Source organism: Podarcis muralis, chromosome 8 (assembly GCF_964188315.1).
Source record: "Podarcis muralis chromosome 8, rPodMur119.hap1.1, whole genome shotgun sequence".
Taxonomy (NCBI): Eukaryota; Metazoa; Chordata; class Lepidosauria; order Squamata; family Lacertidae; genus Podarcis; species Podarcis muralis.
The window spans coordinates 39,945,351-39,961,969 of NC_135662.1; the positions used below are offsets into that span (position 1 = coordinate 39,945,351).

The 16,619-nt window shown below is 39.7% G+C and overlaps 1 protein-coding gene across 3 annotated transcripts in view; it reads right to left on the bottom strand.

The window, feature by feature from the left end:
* Positions 1-16,619, bottom strand: part of SNTG1 (syntrophin gamma 1) — a 214,089-nt gene that overhangs the window by 23,222 nt on the left and 174,248 nt on the right. For all 3 annotated transcript variants that reach the window (XM_028737010.2, XM_028737009.2, XM_028737007.2), the window contains 3 exons: positions 9,737-9,853; positions 7,892-7,963; positions 1,081-1,233 (listed from right to left, as the gene is read on the bottom strand). In XM_028737010.2, the coding sequence (XP_028592843.2) occupies positions 1,081-1,233; positions 7,892-7,963; positions 9,737-9,853 (342 nt within the window). The remainder of the gene's footprint in view (positions 1-1,080; positions 1,234-7,891; positions 7,964-9,736; positions 9,854-16,619) is intronic.

Consider the following 16,619-nt stretch of genomic DNA (forward strand, 5'->3'; position numbering starts at 1 on the left):
AAAGGATGAAGTATAATAAAATAATAGATGTTCTATTCTTATAAATATTTACGTAACAACATAGTGACTCCCAAGTTCTTCTGCCACCCTGAAATAATTTGCACTTATAGAATCATAGACTTATAGGGTTGGAAGGTATTCATCTAGGACTACAATTCCCATCATCCCTGACCACTGCTCCTGTTAGCTAGGGATGATGGGAGTTGTAGTCCCAAAACAGCTGGAGGGCCAAGTTTGGCCATGCCTGATCTAGCCCAACTCCTGCAATACAAGAATCTTTCCCACAGCTGTCCCTGAGTGGACTCAAACCAACAACATTCTGGTTGACAGTGAGATGTATGTTACCAAGTCCTGGTCTCTCCTTTACCATCCCATAAAATTCCAATTTCTCATTGTCCTCTTGAATAAATTCTACCATGAGATCAGAACCGCTATGCTGATAGTGACTAGCCCAAGGCCATGCAACAAGCTTCATGGATGATCTGGGCCCAAGTTTCCCAGATTCAAGCTTCTAGCCCCACTATTGGGATGCACCCTACTGCCACACCATTGTTTATCCTTATCTCATAAGCAGATCTTTTTCATTTTCTAAGTGAAAGCTAAGAAAATAAGCAAAATAACAGAAGCCTACAACTCAATGCTTCTAGCTGCTGAACCACCATTTTGGTTTGGCCAAGAACATATCAAACAGCCATTAGTACTTTCAGTGTTTGGGTTTCAAAAACTAAAAGTGTATACAGAACCCTATCTTGTTTTGCTTTTAAATGAGATTTTTTTTCCTTTGTAGTATATCATTAACTCTTTTTCCCATTAAATATTCCAAACCTCCCCCCTCCCACCCCCAAAAGCCTTTGGTAATAACTATCACTATCACCAGTGCTTTTTAAAAAAAAAAAAGAAAAAGAAAAATGTTTAGGGGTTCTCATTTTCCTACTCATATTGAAATACTGCCCCTCAATGAGACCAAACTTAGATTCACAAAATGTTTTTTTGCACTGACTATCAGCTGATAGCACTGACTATCACATAAAATGTATTGCATAATAACCAAAAATGAATTTGACACCGCATGTTTCTTACCTGTATTCGTTCCACTTCTAAAAAAGTTGCTGATTGGAAGGCCTTTTCCCATAATATGAGGTCACATTCTAATTCCACAGAAAAGTAGAGATCCTCTCCCGTTTCAGATTGGACACCAAAGCAGTGTTTTCGACAATCCAGTAGATCACTGTCCTGATGAAAACCTGGAGTTATATAATCTTGCATACATCAATTAATATTTCTTACAGTACAGACCCACATGTTAGATGCAGAACAAAGTGCCATGTAATTTTTATTCAGCCCACATTAGTCTCAGCATTTAAATGGATTTGAAATAAAAGAATGATTTAGAGTTTTCACGCCAAGTAGCAGAGCACAGTTTGGCTACAAGGATTCACAGGTGCCAGTGTCCAATTTCTGAATAGTTCCCAAGGTTACCAGTCTTAAAATGCCTCAGAAGTGTGTCATATATTTTGTGTATTCATGCACAGAAATATACACCAACAATTTCTTTACTCTGCTGAAAAACATTACAATTTCTTTTTTGCAAGGCTTCGGATAAAGAAAATAAACCAAATGCATTCAAACAGTTCTCAAATTATTGGACTTTTCTGCTTTTCCTTTAGCAGTGAATGTATGTTATCTGTCATAAGGGCTGCAGGCTCTTGAATCTAGGCCCGTCAGAGGTTTTGAGGCATCCTGCCTGAGGAATCTAGGCCCTCCAAACAGTCTTAGGCTATTTTCCACAAGTGGTGGTGTAATTAGTTTTGTTGCTGTTGTTATTGTAGTTGCAATTTGCTGGTTCTATAAACTAAATGAAGGAAACTGCACTGACTGGCATGCACATATAACTAAGAGTGCTTTCCCTCCACCGTCTATGTGGAATTAACATTTACAAGTGATGCATCCAGATTTAAAGGTACTTGGGGAAATGTTGTCATTCTCTTCCACAATTGAAAAGGAGGGTATTCTCATTACTCTGATTCTTGAGCAACAACCTACGCAATTAGGGGCCTCGCCTTCAAATACAAACACACTTCAACAGCTTGCTTCTTTGCATAACCCACCACCAGGATTCTTTGCCCTTTAGACCCAATTGTACACTGAATGATTTCTTCTGAGCTGAACAACTCCATTGGGATATGTTTGCATTTCCCTGCATCTAATTTAAATCACATTTAATCCACCTGGGGATTTCACTGAGTCCTTGGAGTCTGCTTGGAGCTTTGTTCCTAAATGTAATTAGCCTTCAAGCTCACTGCATGGCCTTAAGTTGCCAGTCATGGTCTCATATCATGGGAATGTTAAGATAATATGTGGCTTTCTGTTCCATGGAGAAAGAGTGGGATACAAAATGTCCTATAGCTGCTGATAGTGCATAGTTAATTTTTAAAGGTTTTTTTAATATAAAAAAGAAATTAATCAATTTCATCCTATTTCCCCTTTACAGTGGTACCTCGGGTTAAGTACTTAATTCGTTCCAGAGGTCCGTTATTAACCTGAAGCTGTTCTTAACCTGAAGCACCACTTTAGCTAATGGGGCCGCCTCCTCCTGCCGCGCCGCCAGAGCACGATTTCTCTTCTCATCCTGAAGCAAAGTTCTTAACCCGAGGTACTATTTCTGGGTTAGCGGAGTCTGTAACCTGAAGCACATGTAAACCGAGGTACCACTGTATACTGTTATCTAGCCAATCATGGCCTGTGATGGGCAAGCCACATCTCTCTGCCTTACGCCTGACATCAGAAGTTTGAAGAACGGTGTGGGCCTGTTTGCAAAAGGTCTCTCAAACAGCCCTTTGTTGTGCTTTGAAGTCCCAACAGCCAGGGCTTCAAAGTACAGAATCACCTGATGTCATAGGGATGTCAGGTGATTAACTGCCCACCTGTCAGCTGCAGTCCTCTAGGGTGGGGAAATAAAGACCAGCCCCACAGGCCAGAAAATTTCTCCACCTCTGCTGGTGTAATAAAGTTTTACCAATTCACCTGTGTGGGTCAACTCAGAATAGAGACTGTGGGGGTGGGTGTACAGCAAAGACAAGAATGTATTTAAGCATGTACAAAATGCCTTTTTAAAGAAACCCATCAACAATAATCAAACAGCTGAGATTGGGGGAGAGGGCACATGGTTCAGAGGCTGTGATTTTCAAGTGGGCTGAGATTTAGGGATGCCAACATATTATGACAAGATTTCTAAATGTTTAACAGTGTCCTGATATGTACACATTTAGCAGGTGAATTTTCCCTTTCATCTCTATGGCAGATAAAGCTAATTGCATCTCTCCCCTTTAAATAAGGATATAGAGCTTTCTGTAATAAATGGGGAACAACTTTATTAAGGATGTTTGTGCCTTGCACGTGTGATAAACACAGGACAATTCAGTTTAGATTTTGCTAGTGGATGGTGGGAATAGCTAGATTTTTATTTTAATTACATAATGGATGCTTGTGAAATCATCTCATTGATTTAAGCTGATATTCTACTGAGTAAATAGGTGCAGAGCTGAAACATCAGAATTTTCTGAGGTTATTAGAGGCAAAAGCAAGAAATGAAACTGACGTAAGTAATGTCAATTTCACCTCATTCATTGGGCTTTACTGAAGGGAAAGACTTGTCCTTTTCCCTCTTGCAGGCAGCGTCCAAATGCACACACCATTAAAAGCAGCAGTGAAGAAAACTGGCATCCACACACTGATGCACATTCAAGCACCCATCAAAAATGAAGAAAAGAATCTAGATGTGATGACACGCATCAATAAAAGAAAAAAAGGTTTACTTGAAATTGTAGCAACTGATAGCTGCATGAGGAAAACACATTATATAAATTTTAAATGGAAAATAACGGAAGAGAGCCTGAGCAGAACATGTAACCATGGGGGAAAGATGGAAAATGAAATGGAAAAAGCTATCAATCCCTGCTCCGTTTTCTGTTTCCTGTCCATCAAAAGATCTCTGTGCCAACTCATCTGCTCCTAGCTCAACTATGCTGTGCTACTATTCTTTCTGTCATCCTCCTGGTTTGTATTTTGAGATTCACATATCTTGGATAAATATGCCAGAACTGATTAGTTTGCTTCTTTCATAATGAGCTGAGGTAAGTTTGATATACTAGCTGCTGATGTTTCTTTCTATATATTAGTATTTGGGCATTTGACTCCTCCTTTGTATTGTAACAAAGGAGGTCTCAGTCCCAGTTCTTGTGCTTCCAAGGCTACAGCTGCTGGAACTGCATATGACCCTCCAGATGTTGGCTTTTAACTACTCTCACCCCTGACCATGGACCATGCTGGCTGGGGCTAATAGGAGTTTCCTTTCTTCTTTATTTTATTCCTTTTTTATTCTTGCTTTTTTATTATTTCTCTTATGTAGATTAGTTTGGCTTTTATTGTATTCTGTGTTGAAAACTTGTAATAAAAATTGCTTAAAAAAAGTAGTTCCAGTTTATTTCATAGTGGTCATAGTGACCGATTCATGTTGAGGGGAAAAGAACAGATACAGTTCCAGGTAAAACTTGATAATCATTATTACTTTAAAAAAGAAAATAAAAATAAATTACATGTAAAATGGATCACTAGCTACACAACATGCACATTCAGGCAATTATCCAATCACTCGTCTTCAAGCATAATCAATAACCAATTGTAACTGATTCCTAAAATCTACTGAGGGTGCTGTCTTGTCTAATACATGGTCAAATTAGACACAATGGAATTTCCATCCACCAACCTGTAAACACTTTCAGATTCAACTGATTTACATAACTTATTCCAGTTTCTAATGTCTGGAGACAGAACCCTTAAAAGAACTTTATGTTGAGCTAGGTACTCAAAAAAGTTTGCTCTACTTTTTGTTGTTGTTGTTGAAAGTAGGGAGTAAGGGGAATGCAAATGTAATAAAGCCTGTAGCACAACTGTCAAGTACTTGGCTCATATCCCAGAAGAGTTTAAACCAGCATCTCTTCTAATGGGAAAGTGCAACACTTGCTGGCCTAATTAATACTGATTTTCATGTTAAGTGAGAGCAATACATCTGTCTGAGGGAGACAAGGACTTAAAAATAAATTATTTCAAATTAAAAGTACTCAACAAATGCCAAGGTTTGGCATTATATATATTTGGTTTGCTGCTTTGCAGACTATTCCTCTCTCTGCGTACCTTAAAAGGACCTTGTAAATACGATACTAGATGCAAAGTAATTCAGCTTCTCAAGCTTCTTGATGATGGAACTGAAAGAGACTGGAGATGACCTGCTCTGAACAATGTTTGTTTTGTGGCCCCACTCCCTTAATTTATGGGCCCTGGCTCCGGTTGGACAGCACAAGGAATATTCAACATGTTAACACAATGCTCAATAGTAACTTTTGAAAAATATCTGCTCAGGAATGCAAGCCTGTCGACAGACACTGCAGATACCTGTCTTTCTTAACATGCAGTGCTAGGGAAAGCTTCAGAAGAGAATTGCTTCATGTCCCATTCCCTGCCCGTCCCATCCCCCAAACCATTTGGTGTGAAATTTTCCTTTATAGAAGTCCCATTATTGTGTTCAGTTAAGCAGAGGAGTATCAGCATTAGTAATTGTTGATTGTTGCTTAAATGGCTATTGCCAAGGGGAGCCATTGGGGATAGAGAAGGAGAGCGAGCAAGAGCTAAATGAGGGGAGGAAGGAGAATGAAAATGAGAAATTGGAAAGCACATTTGGAGAGAGAATGCCAGAGGCAGAAACAGGGGAGTGAATTTAGGATAAAATGATGCCTCTTCCTTGTGCAATAAATGGACATGATGCAGAAAGACTGGCTTGGTTCTAATCATTGCCTTGAGTCCAGCCATTTGTGTGCTAAGAATTACTTATGCACACAGTATATCCAGGCTCAGGGCCTTATCATGCCTAAATGACACTGACTAGATGCTACAGCACTGAATCCCTAGAGACAATATTAAATTAAGACTGAAATGACTAAGTTTCTGAAAAAAAATGGTTCATCACTTAAGGATAAATTACAATTTTCAAACTAAGTGTAATGGGCGAACATATCTTAACACTTCCAGTAGAAACTAGTAGTCTTCATTTCTTGCCATAATGTTGTGATAAAGCTGAATTTATTTTCCGATCACCAGATGCCACGGTATAGTAAAGTTGGGCAAATGATGGTTTTAAATTCAGCTCCTGTTGCAAGGCATTAGCCAAATAGCCATTTCTACTTCTATAATCCCAGACACGATATACTGTGAAGTATTGTTGTGCGTACATTAGCTTTTTTAACAACTCCCTTTAAAATTATTTGTTATCATTCATTTACTACTTGGCATTTAGGGCTCTACATTTAAAACAAATTGGACTACCATAAACCCTATCTTATTATGTTTCATTAAATGTAAAGCACAGATGGCACGTGAAGATAAACATCAGATAAGAATAATTGCATTTTTACACTCAATACTTTAAAAAAACAATTTGGCTACCAGTTTGTCACTTCTCAATGGTGTTTATATGATACAAAAATGAGGGGGGAAGTCACTTAAAAAGTGATTGTGTGTACTGATCAAGGTGATTCATTCATTCATATTGCAAATGTGGGAACATTTATGGTTATGATTCCTAGAGTCATTTGTGAAATTGCACTAAATTTACAATATGGTTTCATGCAAGCTGTGGTATCATTAACAAACCTCACCTAATATTTGGAAGCAGATTAAATAAAATTGAATAATGAACCCAACACATAATCTATTCAACAATAAAGCAGTTAGGGCTGGTTCCAGGTTTGAAGGGACTCTTTTGGCATAATGCCCTCTGGTGGGTCTCTTCCATATGAGTGCTTACTTCACCCACTGTGCACAGTCGAGCACCAGGGTAACTTGGGGCCACCATCCCTTAGTCACAATTCACATCTTCTACAATGCACAAGAACACCCCTGGAGCACCCCCAATGTAATGGAGGTCTCAACCATTTAAATGTCTCACAATTTCTCAGCAATGCTACATTGTGACTGGCTTGGGACATTGTAGGAAAGTTAAATGGTTAAATGTTAACAGGTTTATCTCTGCAATTGCAGAGGTATTGTAAGAGTAATCTTTCATGGGGTCTGTCTTGGCTTTTTCAGAGAGGTTCTCTTTCTTTAATTGGTCCGTTGAATGGTGGCTCCAAGCTGTCCTCATGCTCACTAGAATGCCTGCAATGAAGGGATGCAGCTCAGGGGCAAAGCAAATGCTTTACATGTAGAAAGTTCCAGGTTCAATCCCTGGCACCTCCAGGTAGAACTGACCATGCCCTCTATCTGAACCTCAAAGAGCAACTGCCAGTCAGCACGAACAGAACTGAACTAGGTGTACTAATGTTCTAACTTAGTATAAGGCAGCTTCCTATACTCCTGAAACAAGGGGGTGTGGAGGAAGCATCAGTAGCCAGTCATGCTCTGTGTGGGTAGATGGCAAAGCACCAGACACTGTCAAAGGTGGCCTGGTGCTGACATTGGCCATATGAGGTGCTGTAGCTCAGGCCTCCTTGAAAATCAGGCCCTCAGAGTTGGAAACTATACCCTACTCTAAGGTGTATATGGTGTCTGTGGAATGACTTTGATTGTTTTGTGTTAAAAGAAAGGTTCCTGACAAAGCTACCCTTCTTATTCCACATGATTCTTACAAGATCCCGTGGCAAAATCTTAGCCCACATTAAATCCTTTCCCCAAATTATTTCTATCATTTTGAAACTGTTCACACAGACCATTTTTCTCCACCAACTTGACTTCCATGGGATATTTTCCTAGCAGTAGTCAATGACAAGGTTGTGTTTGGTGAATACAGCCATCCCTCCTTCCCCTCAGTACAATGAAGTTGCATTTTTATTCTTCATACCTTGAGAATTTTGTACATAATCTCATATACAGAAAATGTTCTTTCGGCTCGTGTCCAGTCCCACGTAGTAACCTTGGGTGAAAATAAACAAAATTTAATTGAACTGTTTTTTCATCCAGTTATATCGGTTGGAAAGTAATGTCAAACTATGGTGTACAGCAGGGGTGGGAAACCTTAGGCCTGAGGGCCAAATGTGGCCCTCTAGTCTGGTATATATGGTCCTTGGGACTCTGCTTAAGCCACACCCCTCTTCACTTGCACCCTTTTTCTGCAGGCTATGCCCTCAAATCCTTCTTGGGTGTTTTTGTCTGGTTGCAATGTGTCCTTGAGCTCTGATAATGACTCCCACTCACCTCTGTGGAGGTTAGAAAGGGTTAAATCAGAGGCATAGCTGGAGGGGGGGCAATGTCCCCAGGTGCATTTTTCTAGGGGGTGCTGTTCATGCTGCCCTGCCAACCCTGCACCACTTCACAAGGCTGGAATCTAATCTGAATGATTCAACAAGCATAACCTGAAAGCTCTGCAAAACCAATCTCTGTGGGCAAGCTCCTTACAAAAGCAGTTTCAGTGTGATATATTCTCTTTATTGGACACATGCCAAATAGGACACAGCATATTTACATGGCATGGATGCCATATGGAGGAGGACCTCTAACAATGATCTCAGAAGGCAGCCGAGTTTGTTCACATGGGAGTAGACAGTCCTTCAGATATCCAGGTGTCAAACTATAAAGGGTTTCAAAGGTCATCACTAGAATATTGGATTGAACCTGGACACAAAATGGAAGCCTGTGTAGCTAAGGGATTCATACACTCCTTATATGTGGCCTGTATGAAGAGCCTGACCTCAGCCTTCTGGACCGACTGAAGTGTCTTTTTTTGTTTTAGCATCCTGTTTAAGAGCTTAATCAAACTTTGGGCCTAAAGAGTTATATTTCTATGCACTGAAAAGTTTTCCCTTTCTTCTTCCTTATCAGATCTGCTCCACCATAGGGAAAGAATCAGGCAGTCCTCTGTAGTGTGGTCTAATGCTGGCTCCCTCGGCCTGAAGCAAGATGAGTGCCGCACCCCCTAGGCATGTTTGACTGAACTTAACCGTCCAGGGGTCCTTTACCTTTTCCTCATGTAGAATGTATTGCAGTAATCTAAGGAAAAGAACCAGGGTATCTCCCCGACCTCATTCTTTTGTTACATGGTCAGAAACAAAATTGTACACTAGAAGAAAATTCTATCAAGAATTTTTCCCCTCATACAGTGGTGCCTCGCAAGACAAAATTAATCCGTTCCGCGAGTCTCTTCATCTTGCGGTTTTTTCGTCTTGTGAAGCATGGCTATTAGCGGCTTAGCGGCTATTAACGGCTTAGCGACTATTAACGGCTTAGCGGCTTTAAGAAAAAGGAAACAAACTCGCAAGACATTTCGTCTTGCGAAGCAAGCCCATAAGGAAATTCGTCTTGCGGAACGACTCAAAAAACGGAAAACTCTTTCGTCTAGCAAGTTTTTCGTCTTGCGAGGCATTCGTCTTGCGGGGCACCACTGTACTTATTAGATATTTCCTCATGATTATGGCATCAACAGAGAAGGTAGTTTCTGAAAACATGCTGTGTAAAGATCCGAGAGTTTCTAAGTTTACAGAGAAATCTCAATAATGGGAATGGACAAAATTAGTTGTATGGTCATTTCTTTTCATAGCAATTTTGTCTTAATAAATCAAATTTTCCCATCACTATTGTTGCTTTTCCTTACAACAGAGCTGAATGAAATGCCTAGGAGTAACATAAAACCTTTATATCAATTTCATAAAAACCATTTAATGGGCAGCCAATAAATGGTACTAATACTTACTGGAGGTGCTATAAATTTATAAAGTGAAGAACCTCTCAACGCTAGAAACTTTGGTGTATACATTCTGTCCTGAAGAGAATCTTGTTCCCGTTCTTCTGTCCAACCTGTGTAGACTATCTGGCAGAAAATACAAATAGTTTTGACAAATTCTACACACATATGATGAACGTTTGTTATGAAAATATGCAACATTCAACAGCCTGTTTCTAGAAGTCCCACGAAATTTCTGCTGACACAATCCACGTCTTGAATTGTGCATACGTGTCACTCAAGATTTATTCACACAGAAAGTCATTCAACAATACACATGGCATGCACAACTCATCCCATACATAATTTCAAGACTTCAATTGTGCAAACAGCCCACTGTTAATTAAAATTCCTAATGAAATGCTTCTTTTTGGTTTTCTTTGCAACTGTGTGAAATAAAAAGGAGAAGATGGAAATAAATTTTCACTGCATTGCATAAAAGAATATAATCGCACTTCCCCACATTAGATTATTATGTGAAAATGATGTTGCAACAAATATACTTAACACTGCATTCAAGCATGTTTGCAAACTTTATGTGACAGTTTTGTTACTGGAAACTCTATTATATTATACTGAGAGAGATGTACCAGCTGTCCAAACATCATTCATAACATTGCCAAAACATGGTATCATATGATGGTCATAATCACTTGTGAGGATACTCATCTTCTAGTGGACCATGAACCTGAGTCTTAGGGTTGAGCAAAAAAAAAATATTGTGACCCAAGTGCCTGTTTTTAACCTCTTTTAGAAGCAAAAGAAAAGCATAACTCGGACAATGTTACTGTCTCTTTAAACTGCATTCACTGTAAAATGAATTACTTGACAGTAGACTACATGGAGAATATAGCATGTCTTTGTTTTTAGTGCCCCTGATTAAAACTGTAATTGAAACACTAGGCCTAAGCAATTGTATTTTTATGCATCGAAAGATTTTCCCTTCTCTAGTTTCTACTTAGTTCAAAACTAGCAGCATGGAAGAGTTGCTGTGATTTATTGAAAAAACATCTCACCTACTAACTACTTGTGACTTTGAATGTAGCTTTTTACTGGAAATTGGGGAAAAAATCAAGCTGTGGATAAAATGAAGAAGAATTGGAAGCGCACTTCCTTTGCATCAAAGAGTCGCTGCTTTTGAATCTGGGAGAAGAGGCCATCTTTCAAGGCAAAAAGCACCTAATTGTCACAGGACCACCAGAAATGGCTCAGTAGACTAGATCCAGCTACCAGGCTTGTCACCTTTGTGCCAATATTATAGGAGTTACCGACCCTAGAAGGATGTAGGGCCAACTAAAATGGTCTATACCCTTGATGACTTTTAGACACAACTGATTTCTACAATGCCTTTGTGGAGTTTGCTACTGCCACTGCTAGCTATCCAACTGATAGATAAGGAAGAAAATTTACATGATGGCTCCTACATTTGCAGGTCCAATATCTTGAGATTCTGATCTGCTAGTTCCCATAAATAAAGTTAATCAAGTATGTGTGAGAACTGGGGATATTTAATTTATAAGCAAGGGATTTTGTTCATTTAACAGATTTTCTCTCTGAAAACCTTGATAATATTTCATAATGTCTGATGTCATTTATCAACCCAGATAAAGCCATTTGTTCTATATAGATGCATTGATATTTCACACTGGATTTTTTTTTCAGTATTAAAGCAGTCCCGGAAATTTAAAGCAATTGCTCTTTGATATATTGTTCCCTTGTCTCTCTACATCATGTGAATGAATTAGATTGATTTCACTGACGGGCCTTTCTTTTATTAAAGATTTATTAACATAAAAAGGATATTTTTGATTCAGACCGTACAGCACCTGTCAAACTGTTAATTCAAAAGACTACGAGATATCAGAAGCAATATTCAAGACCATCTCTTGCTGCATTGCAAGATATGAAATTGATCAGGGAAAGGGGGAGACCCTATAACTTTGTTTCAGCAGAACTGTAAGTAATTTATATTACTGATTTGCTCACTTACCTAAAAGAAATCTTACAAAAAAAAGGGGGGAGAAGCATAGTTGGATAAACACCTCATAGGTCACCAAATAAGTAGTCCCTGCATGCAAAAAACTATGTTGTGGGGATCAGAGAGCAGGAAAGTAGATGCCACCCCTTTGCCCATATTTTCAAACCTTCCCATGTTCACCCCAATTTTTCCGCTGCTTTAGCCCAATATATATCCCCCCGTGCCATTTGTTTTTTTCAGCTCTACCATTCTGAACCACCCGAAATGGCTTTTTGCCTTAAAAGCCTTCCCCATGCTTCTCATTTACTCTTACAAAATGCCACCAAAGCCTGTGTCAAAAACCCATCTTATCGGATTTTACAACCCATATGTACAGAGGTGAGAAATCTTTTTCAGCCAAGGGCCATATTAACTGGTTAGAAAGCTGCTAGGGCGGAGCATTCCAGTAGATGGTGTGGGCAGACCCTCATCTAAGCACTTGCTCTCAACATACACACTATAACAGGGTGTTAGAGACACAACACACACACTCATGCATGCGCGCACACTCACACACACACACACACACACACACACACACACACACAGGAAGCTATATTCCGTGCTTTTTCCATTAAAAAATGTTTAGGGGTACTCTCATTTTCCTACTTAAATTGAAAGACTGCCCCTCAATGAGGCCAAACTTAGCTTCACAAAATGTTTAGGGGTATGCGTACCCCTGCACCCCCCCCCAGAAAAAAAGCACTGGCTATATTCCATGGAAATGGGAATATACTTAACTCTCACACTCTGTTTCCTCCATATACAAAGTTAAGAAAGAAAGAAAGAAAGAAAGAAAGAAAGAAAGAAAGAAAGAAAGAAAGAAAGAAAGAAAGAAAGAAAGGCTCTCTAATTTTCTTCTTCTTGTTGTTGTTGTTTAGTCGTTTAGTCGTGTCCGACTCTTCGTGACCCCATGGACCAGAGCACGCCAGGCACCTCTGTCCTCCACTACCTCCCGCAGTTTGGTCGAAAACACTATCCAACCATCTTGTCCTCTGTCGCCCCCTTCTCCTTGTGCCCTCCATCTTTCCCAGCATCAGTGTCTTCTCCAGGGAGTCTTCTCTTCTCATGAGGTGGCCAAAGTACTGGAGCCTCAAAAGTTACAGGGTTTCAGCAGGAAGAAGAGTTTGGATTTGATATCCTGCTTTATCACTACCCGAAGGAGTCTCAAAGCAGCTAACATTCTCCTTTCCCTTCCTCCCCCACAACAAACACTCTGTGAGGTGAGTGAGGCTGAGAGACTTCAGAGAAGTGTGACTAGCCCAAGGTCACCCAGCAGCTGCATGTGGAGGAGCGGGGAATAGAACCCGGTTCACCAGATTACAAGACTACGCTCTTAACCACTACACCACACTGGCTCTCTCTAATTTTCTTAATCTGCCCTAATGCATATAACATCAATGACAGCTGACCTTCAAGTCTGGCTTTCAAAACTCCCATTTCAAAATGCAATTTCAGACCCTTTTTATTTACCTGGGTCTTTCAAATCATCATCATCATCATCATCATAGCCCGCCCATCTGACTGAGTTGCCCCAGCCACTCTGGGCGGCTTCCAGCATATATAGAAACATAATAAAACATTAAACCTTAAAAAGCTTTCCTATACAGGGCTGCCTTCAGATGTCTCATAAAAGATATATTGATCTCCTTGACATCTGACTGAAGGGCATTCCACAGGGTGGATGCCACTCTGCCTGGTTTCCTGTAACCTCACTTCTCGCCGTGAGGGAACCACCAGAAGGCCCTTGATACTGGATCTCAGTGTCCGGGCTGAACGATGGGGGTGGAGACGCTCCTTCAGGTATACAGGGCCGAGGCCATTTAGGGCTTTAAAGATCAGCACCAAGACTTTGAATAGTGTTCAGAAAAGTAAGTTAGTTGCTTTGTGTTACCATATAGTTTTATTTGTGATCTGCACTGTTAAATTCCAGTTTGTTAATTTTATATATTGTTAGTTTGGAAACATTAGCGCAACTGAAAATTTAACTGGCCTGGGGGTCAGCTTGGCTGACCTGCATTGTGAGGCATCCCTTCATCCAGATACAACCCTGTTCAATGTCAGCCATCAGTCAGGAGACTGACTCAGAGACATCCCCAGTGCCTAAGCCAAAGCCTACCAGCATCTGTGATCAATAAAGTTGTGGCTGTTTTCAGTTCCAGAACATTGTTGTGCCTGTTTATTCTTATGTTTCTCTACCCCTTCCTGGCTCCTGGGGGCTCGCTGCACATGGCCCTGCAGCTGCAACATATACGTGTTAGTGTCTATAGTTGTTGATGCATGTCTAGTTTTATACAATCCAACATATCTATACAGTAAGAAATCATCAATGTGTCTTGTTTACTTGCCATGCAACTCACCTGCCCACTGGCATAGAAACATTATTCTGTAATCCCATTAGGCTGTCAAATTTATCACTAAAAGGACCCTACGGTCCTTTTTTTCAAAGGAATGCTATGGTTCGCTCAAGGATCTAGGGACATTCATTGACAGTCTCCACAGAGCTGTTCCCCACAAATTCTTTGATATGAGTTTCCTACACATTGTGACCAAGAATTTACCATGCATCAGAGAGTCTTGGGTACTGCTTCACATTCCCCCTGAAAATCCACAGCAGACTGTTTGCTACTATAAAAATCATAGCTGTGAAAGACAAATTGAGCTGGGACTGCAAAGAAGTCCAGAAGTCTTAGTGGGCTTGGATTAACTTAATAGTGTTGAGGCAGCAGGGATAAAGTATGCTTTGGGTAAGTCTTTTGGATATTGAATTTCCAGTGGAACTAACTTACAGGCATAACACTAATGTCTGGATAACTAAATGACCTACTCCCACCCCCTAAGAGCTTGCTCCTCGTTTATATTCAGGCACTACAGGGTGGCTAAGAATTGAGAGAGACCAATTTATTGCAAGATAATTCTACTTATCCCCTTTCCTTGGCAGTAAGTCATTTTGTTGTTGCTATTTAGTCTCTCTGGACCACTCTTCAATCTTGATTTCCAACTATACTGCCTGCATTCTGACTTCTGAAGCTGCTCCACTGTGACTTATCATGGTTTATGGCTCAAGATAGCTACCTTCAGCTCGATTTTCAGCCAAAGATACAGTATTGCTCTGACATGATCCATCTCCAGCCCCATTACCATTGTGTACTGGTCTTTCTTCCCAGTATTTACAGTCAATCCACCTTTTTTTGTTTCTATCACATGCTTGGATTTTGAATGTGCTTCTATAAAATTAATCACAAATTACAAACTGATCCATTTTATCACACTCCAAATAGTTTACTACACAGCAGCCAGGTTTGTCTAAAAGAAAGTTATAGGAACACAAACATCAGAAATAATCAAACTTGATAATATGTAGACATAAGATTAAATTGCTAGCAGAATTATACCATTACAGAAAGGGCCATTAATCTTCTAAAAGAGAAATCAATGCCTATAATTGAAAAAGGATAGAATAATCAAGGTATATAATTCCAATTTCAAGTCTTGAAGTGATTGTGTGTGATGGCTATAGTGTAGGTGCAAACAGCACAGATAAAGATAATGGAACCTATAAACAGTGTTAAGAGGTAACTAAAGTAATTGACAGATATAACAATCTATTACAGCAATTGTATATAAGAGGACAAGTGAAATGGATTCATAACGTATGTAAAATCAGCTGAATTTCAATGTAAAGCTGAAACCGAAAAGAATGTATTGTAGTTCTTGAGATCTCCAGATGATATCTCATTTCATTACTTCATCAAAGCTAGATTAGTAATGAAGAATTTTTCATGGTTGGCAGATTCCAAAAACATATTATCTGATGCGACTCATTTAAAGTAACTTAGCAAGCAGAACTTCCAGAAATGAAGTTTATTGTTGCCCAAAAGAAGCATCAACACTGAAATAAATTTCCCAAATAAGAAAGTGGCAGATTAACTTTGTGGGTTTTATGCTATATGGGGCTCTGCTCCTTTACATCTGTGTGTATGCTGTAGGTATATGCATTACAATTTACAAGCATTTTCTTATTTATTTCATTCCTTCTAATAACCACCATGGGAAGATTGACTTGTCTAAAGCAACCCAGCTATAAGAAAGACTATCTGAGCTCCTGAACTGGTTTTATTAAATCAAGCTTTGGACATAAGATTTTGCTTTCTTTATGCTATAAAAAACAAAAGGCCTCACTTGTTATAAAATAAACTCAAAGCCCTTTGCAAAAATAAAAATGCATAAAAGGAAATAAAACGAATTACATAGATTAAAACAATACAGGAAGGCCAGGGAAGTACGTACTGGAAGCGGTGTCACTCTGCATGTCAAAAGAGAGTAGAAACATTCATGGGGATAAGGCTATCAATAACTGCTAGTGTCAGGGACTGGCAGGATGGGGAAGAGTGGTAGAAGCTGCCTGCCCAAGAGCCACCCAGGGAAGGCACAGAAGACTACTTAGATCTTGGTTCCTGTTAGTGAGAAACTGGCCACACCTCAGAGGAGGGGACAACCTGAGAGGTACTAAAAGCAGGAAGCTTGAGGGATCACAAAGAGGCAGGTGGTTCGGAACATTTCAGTTTGTGGCTCAGTAGTACTGGAAAGATAGCCAACAAAATGCCCACTAAAGCAGAGAGGAACTCCCAGTTTGGCCTATCCTGTCTTCTATAATTTTGTTCAGCCAACCCACAAGCAACATATATTGATTTCCCAACAACTTAAAAAAAAAAAAAAAAAAGTTTGATGAATTCTAAGCACCTTCCCTGGCAGCTGAACATGGGATAATATTTTCCTTCCTGCAAAGCGCACAATGGATCCTACTCAGAAATCCATTTCATGATTCCAGAAGGT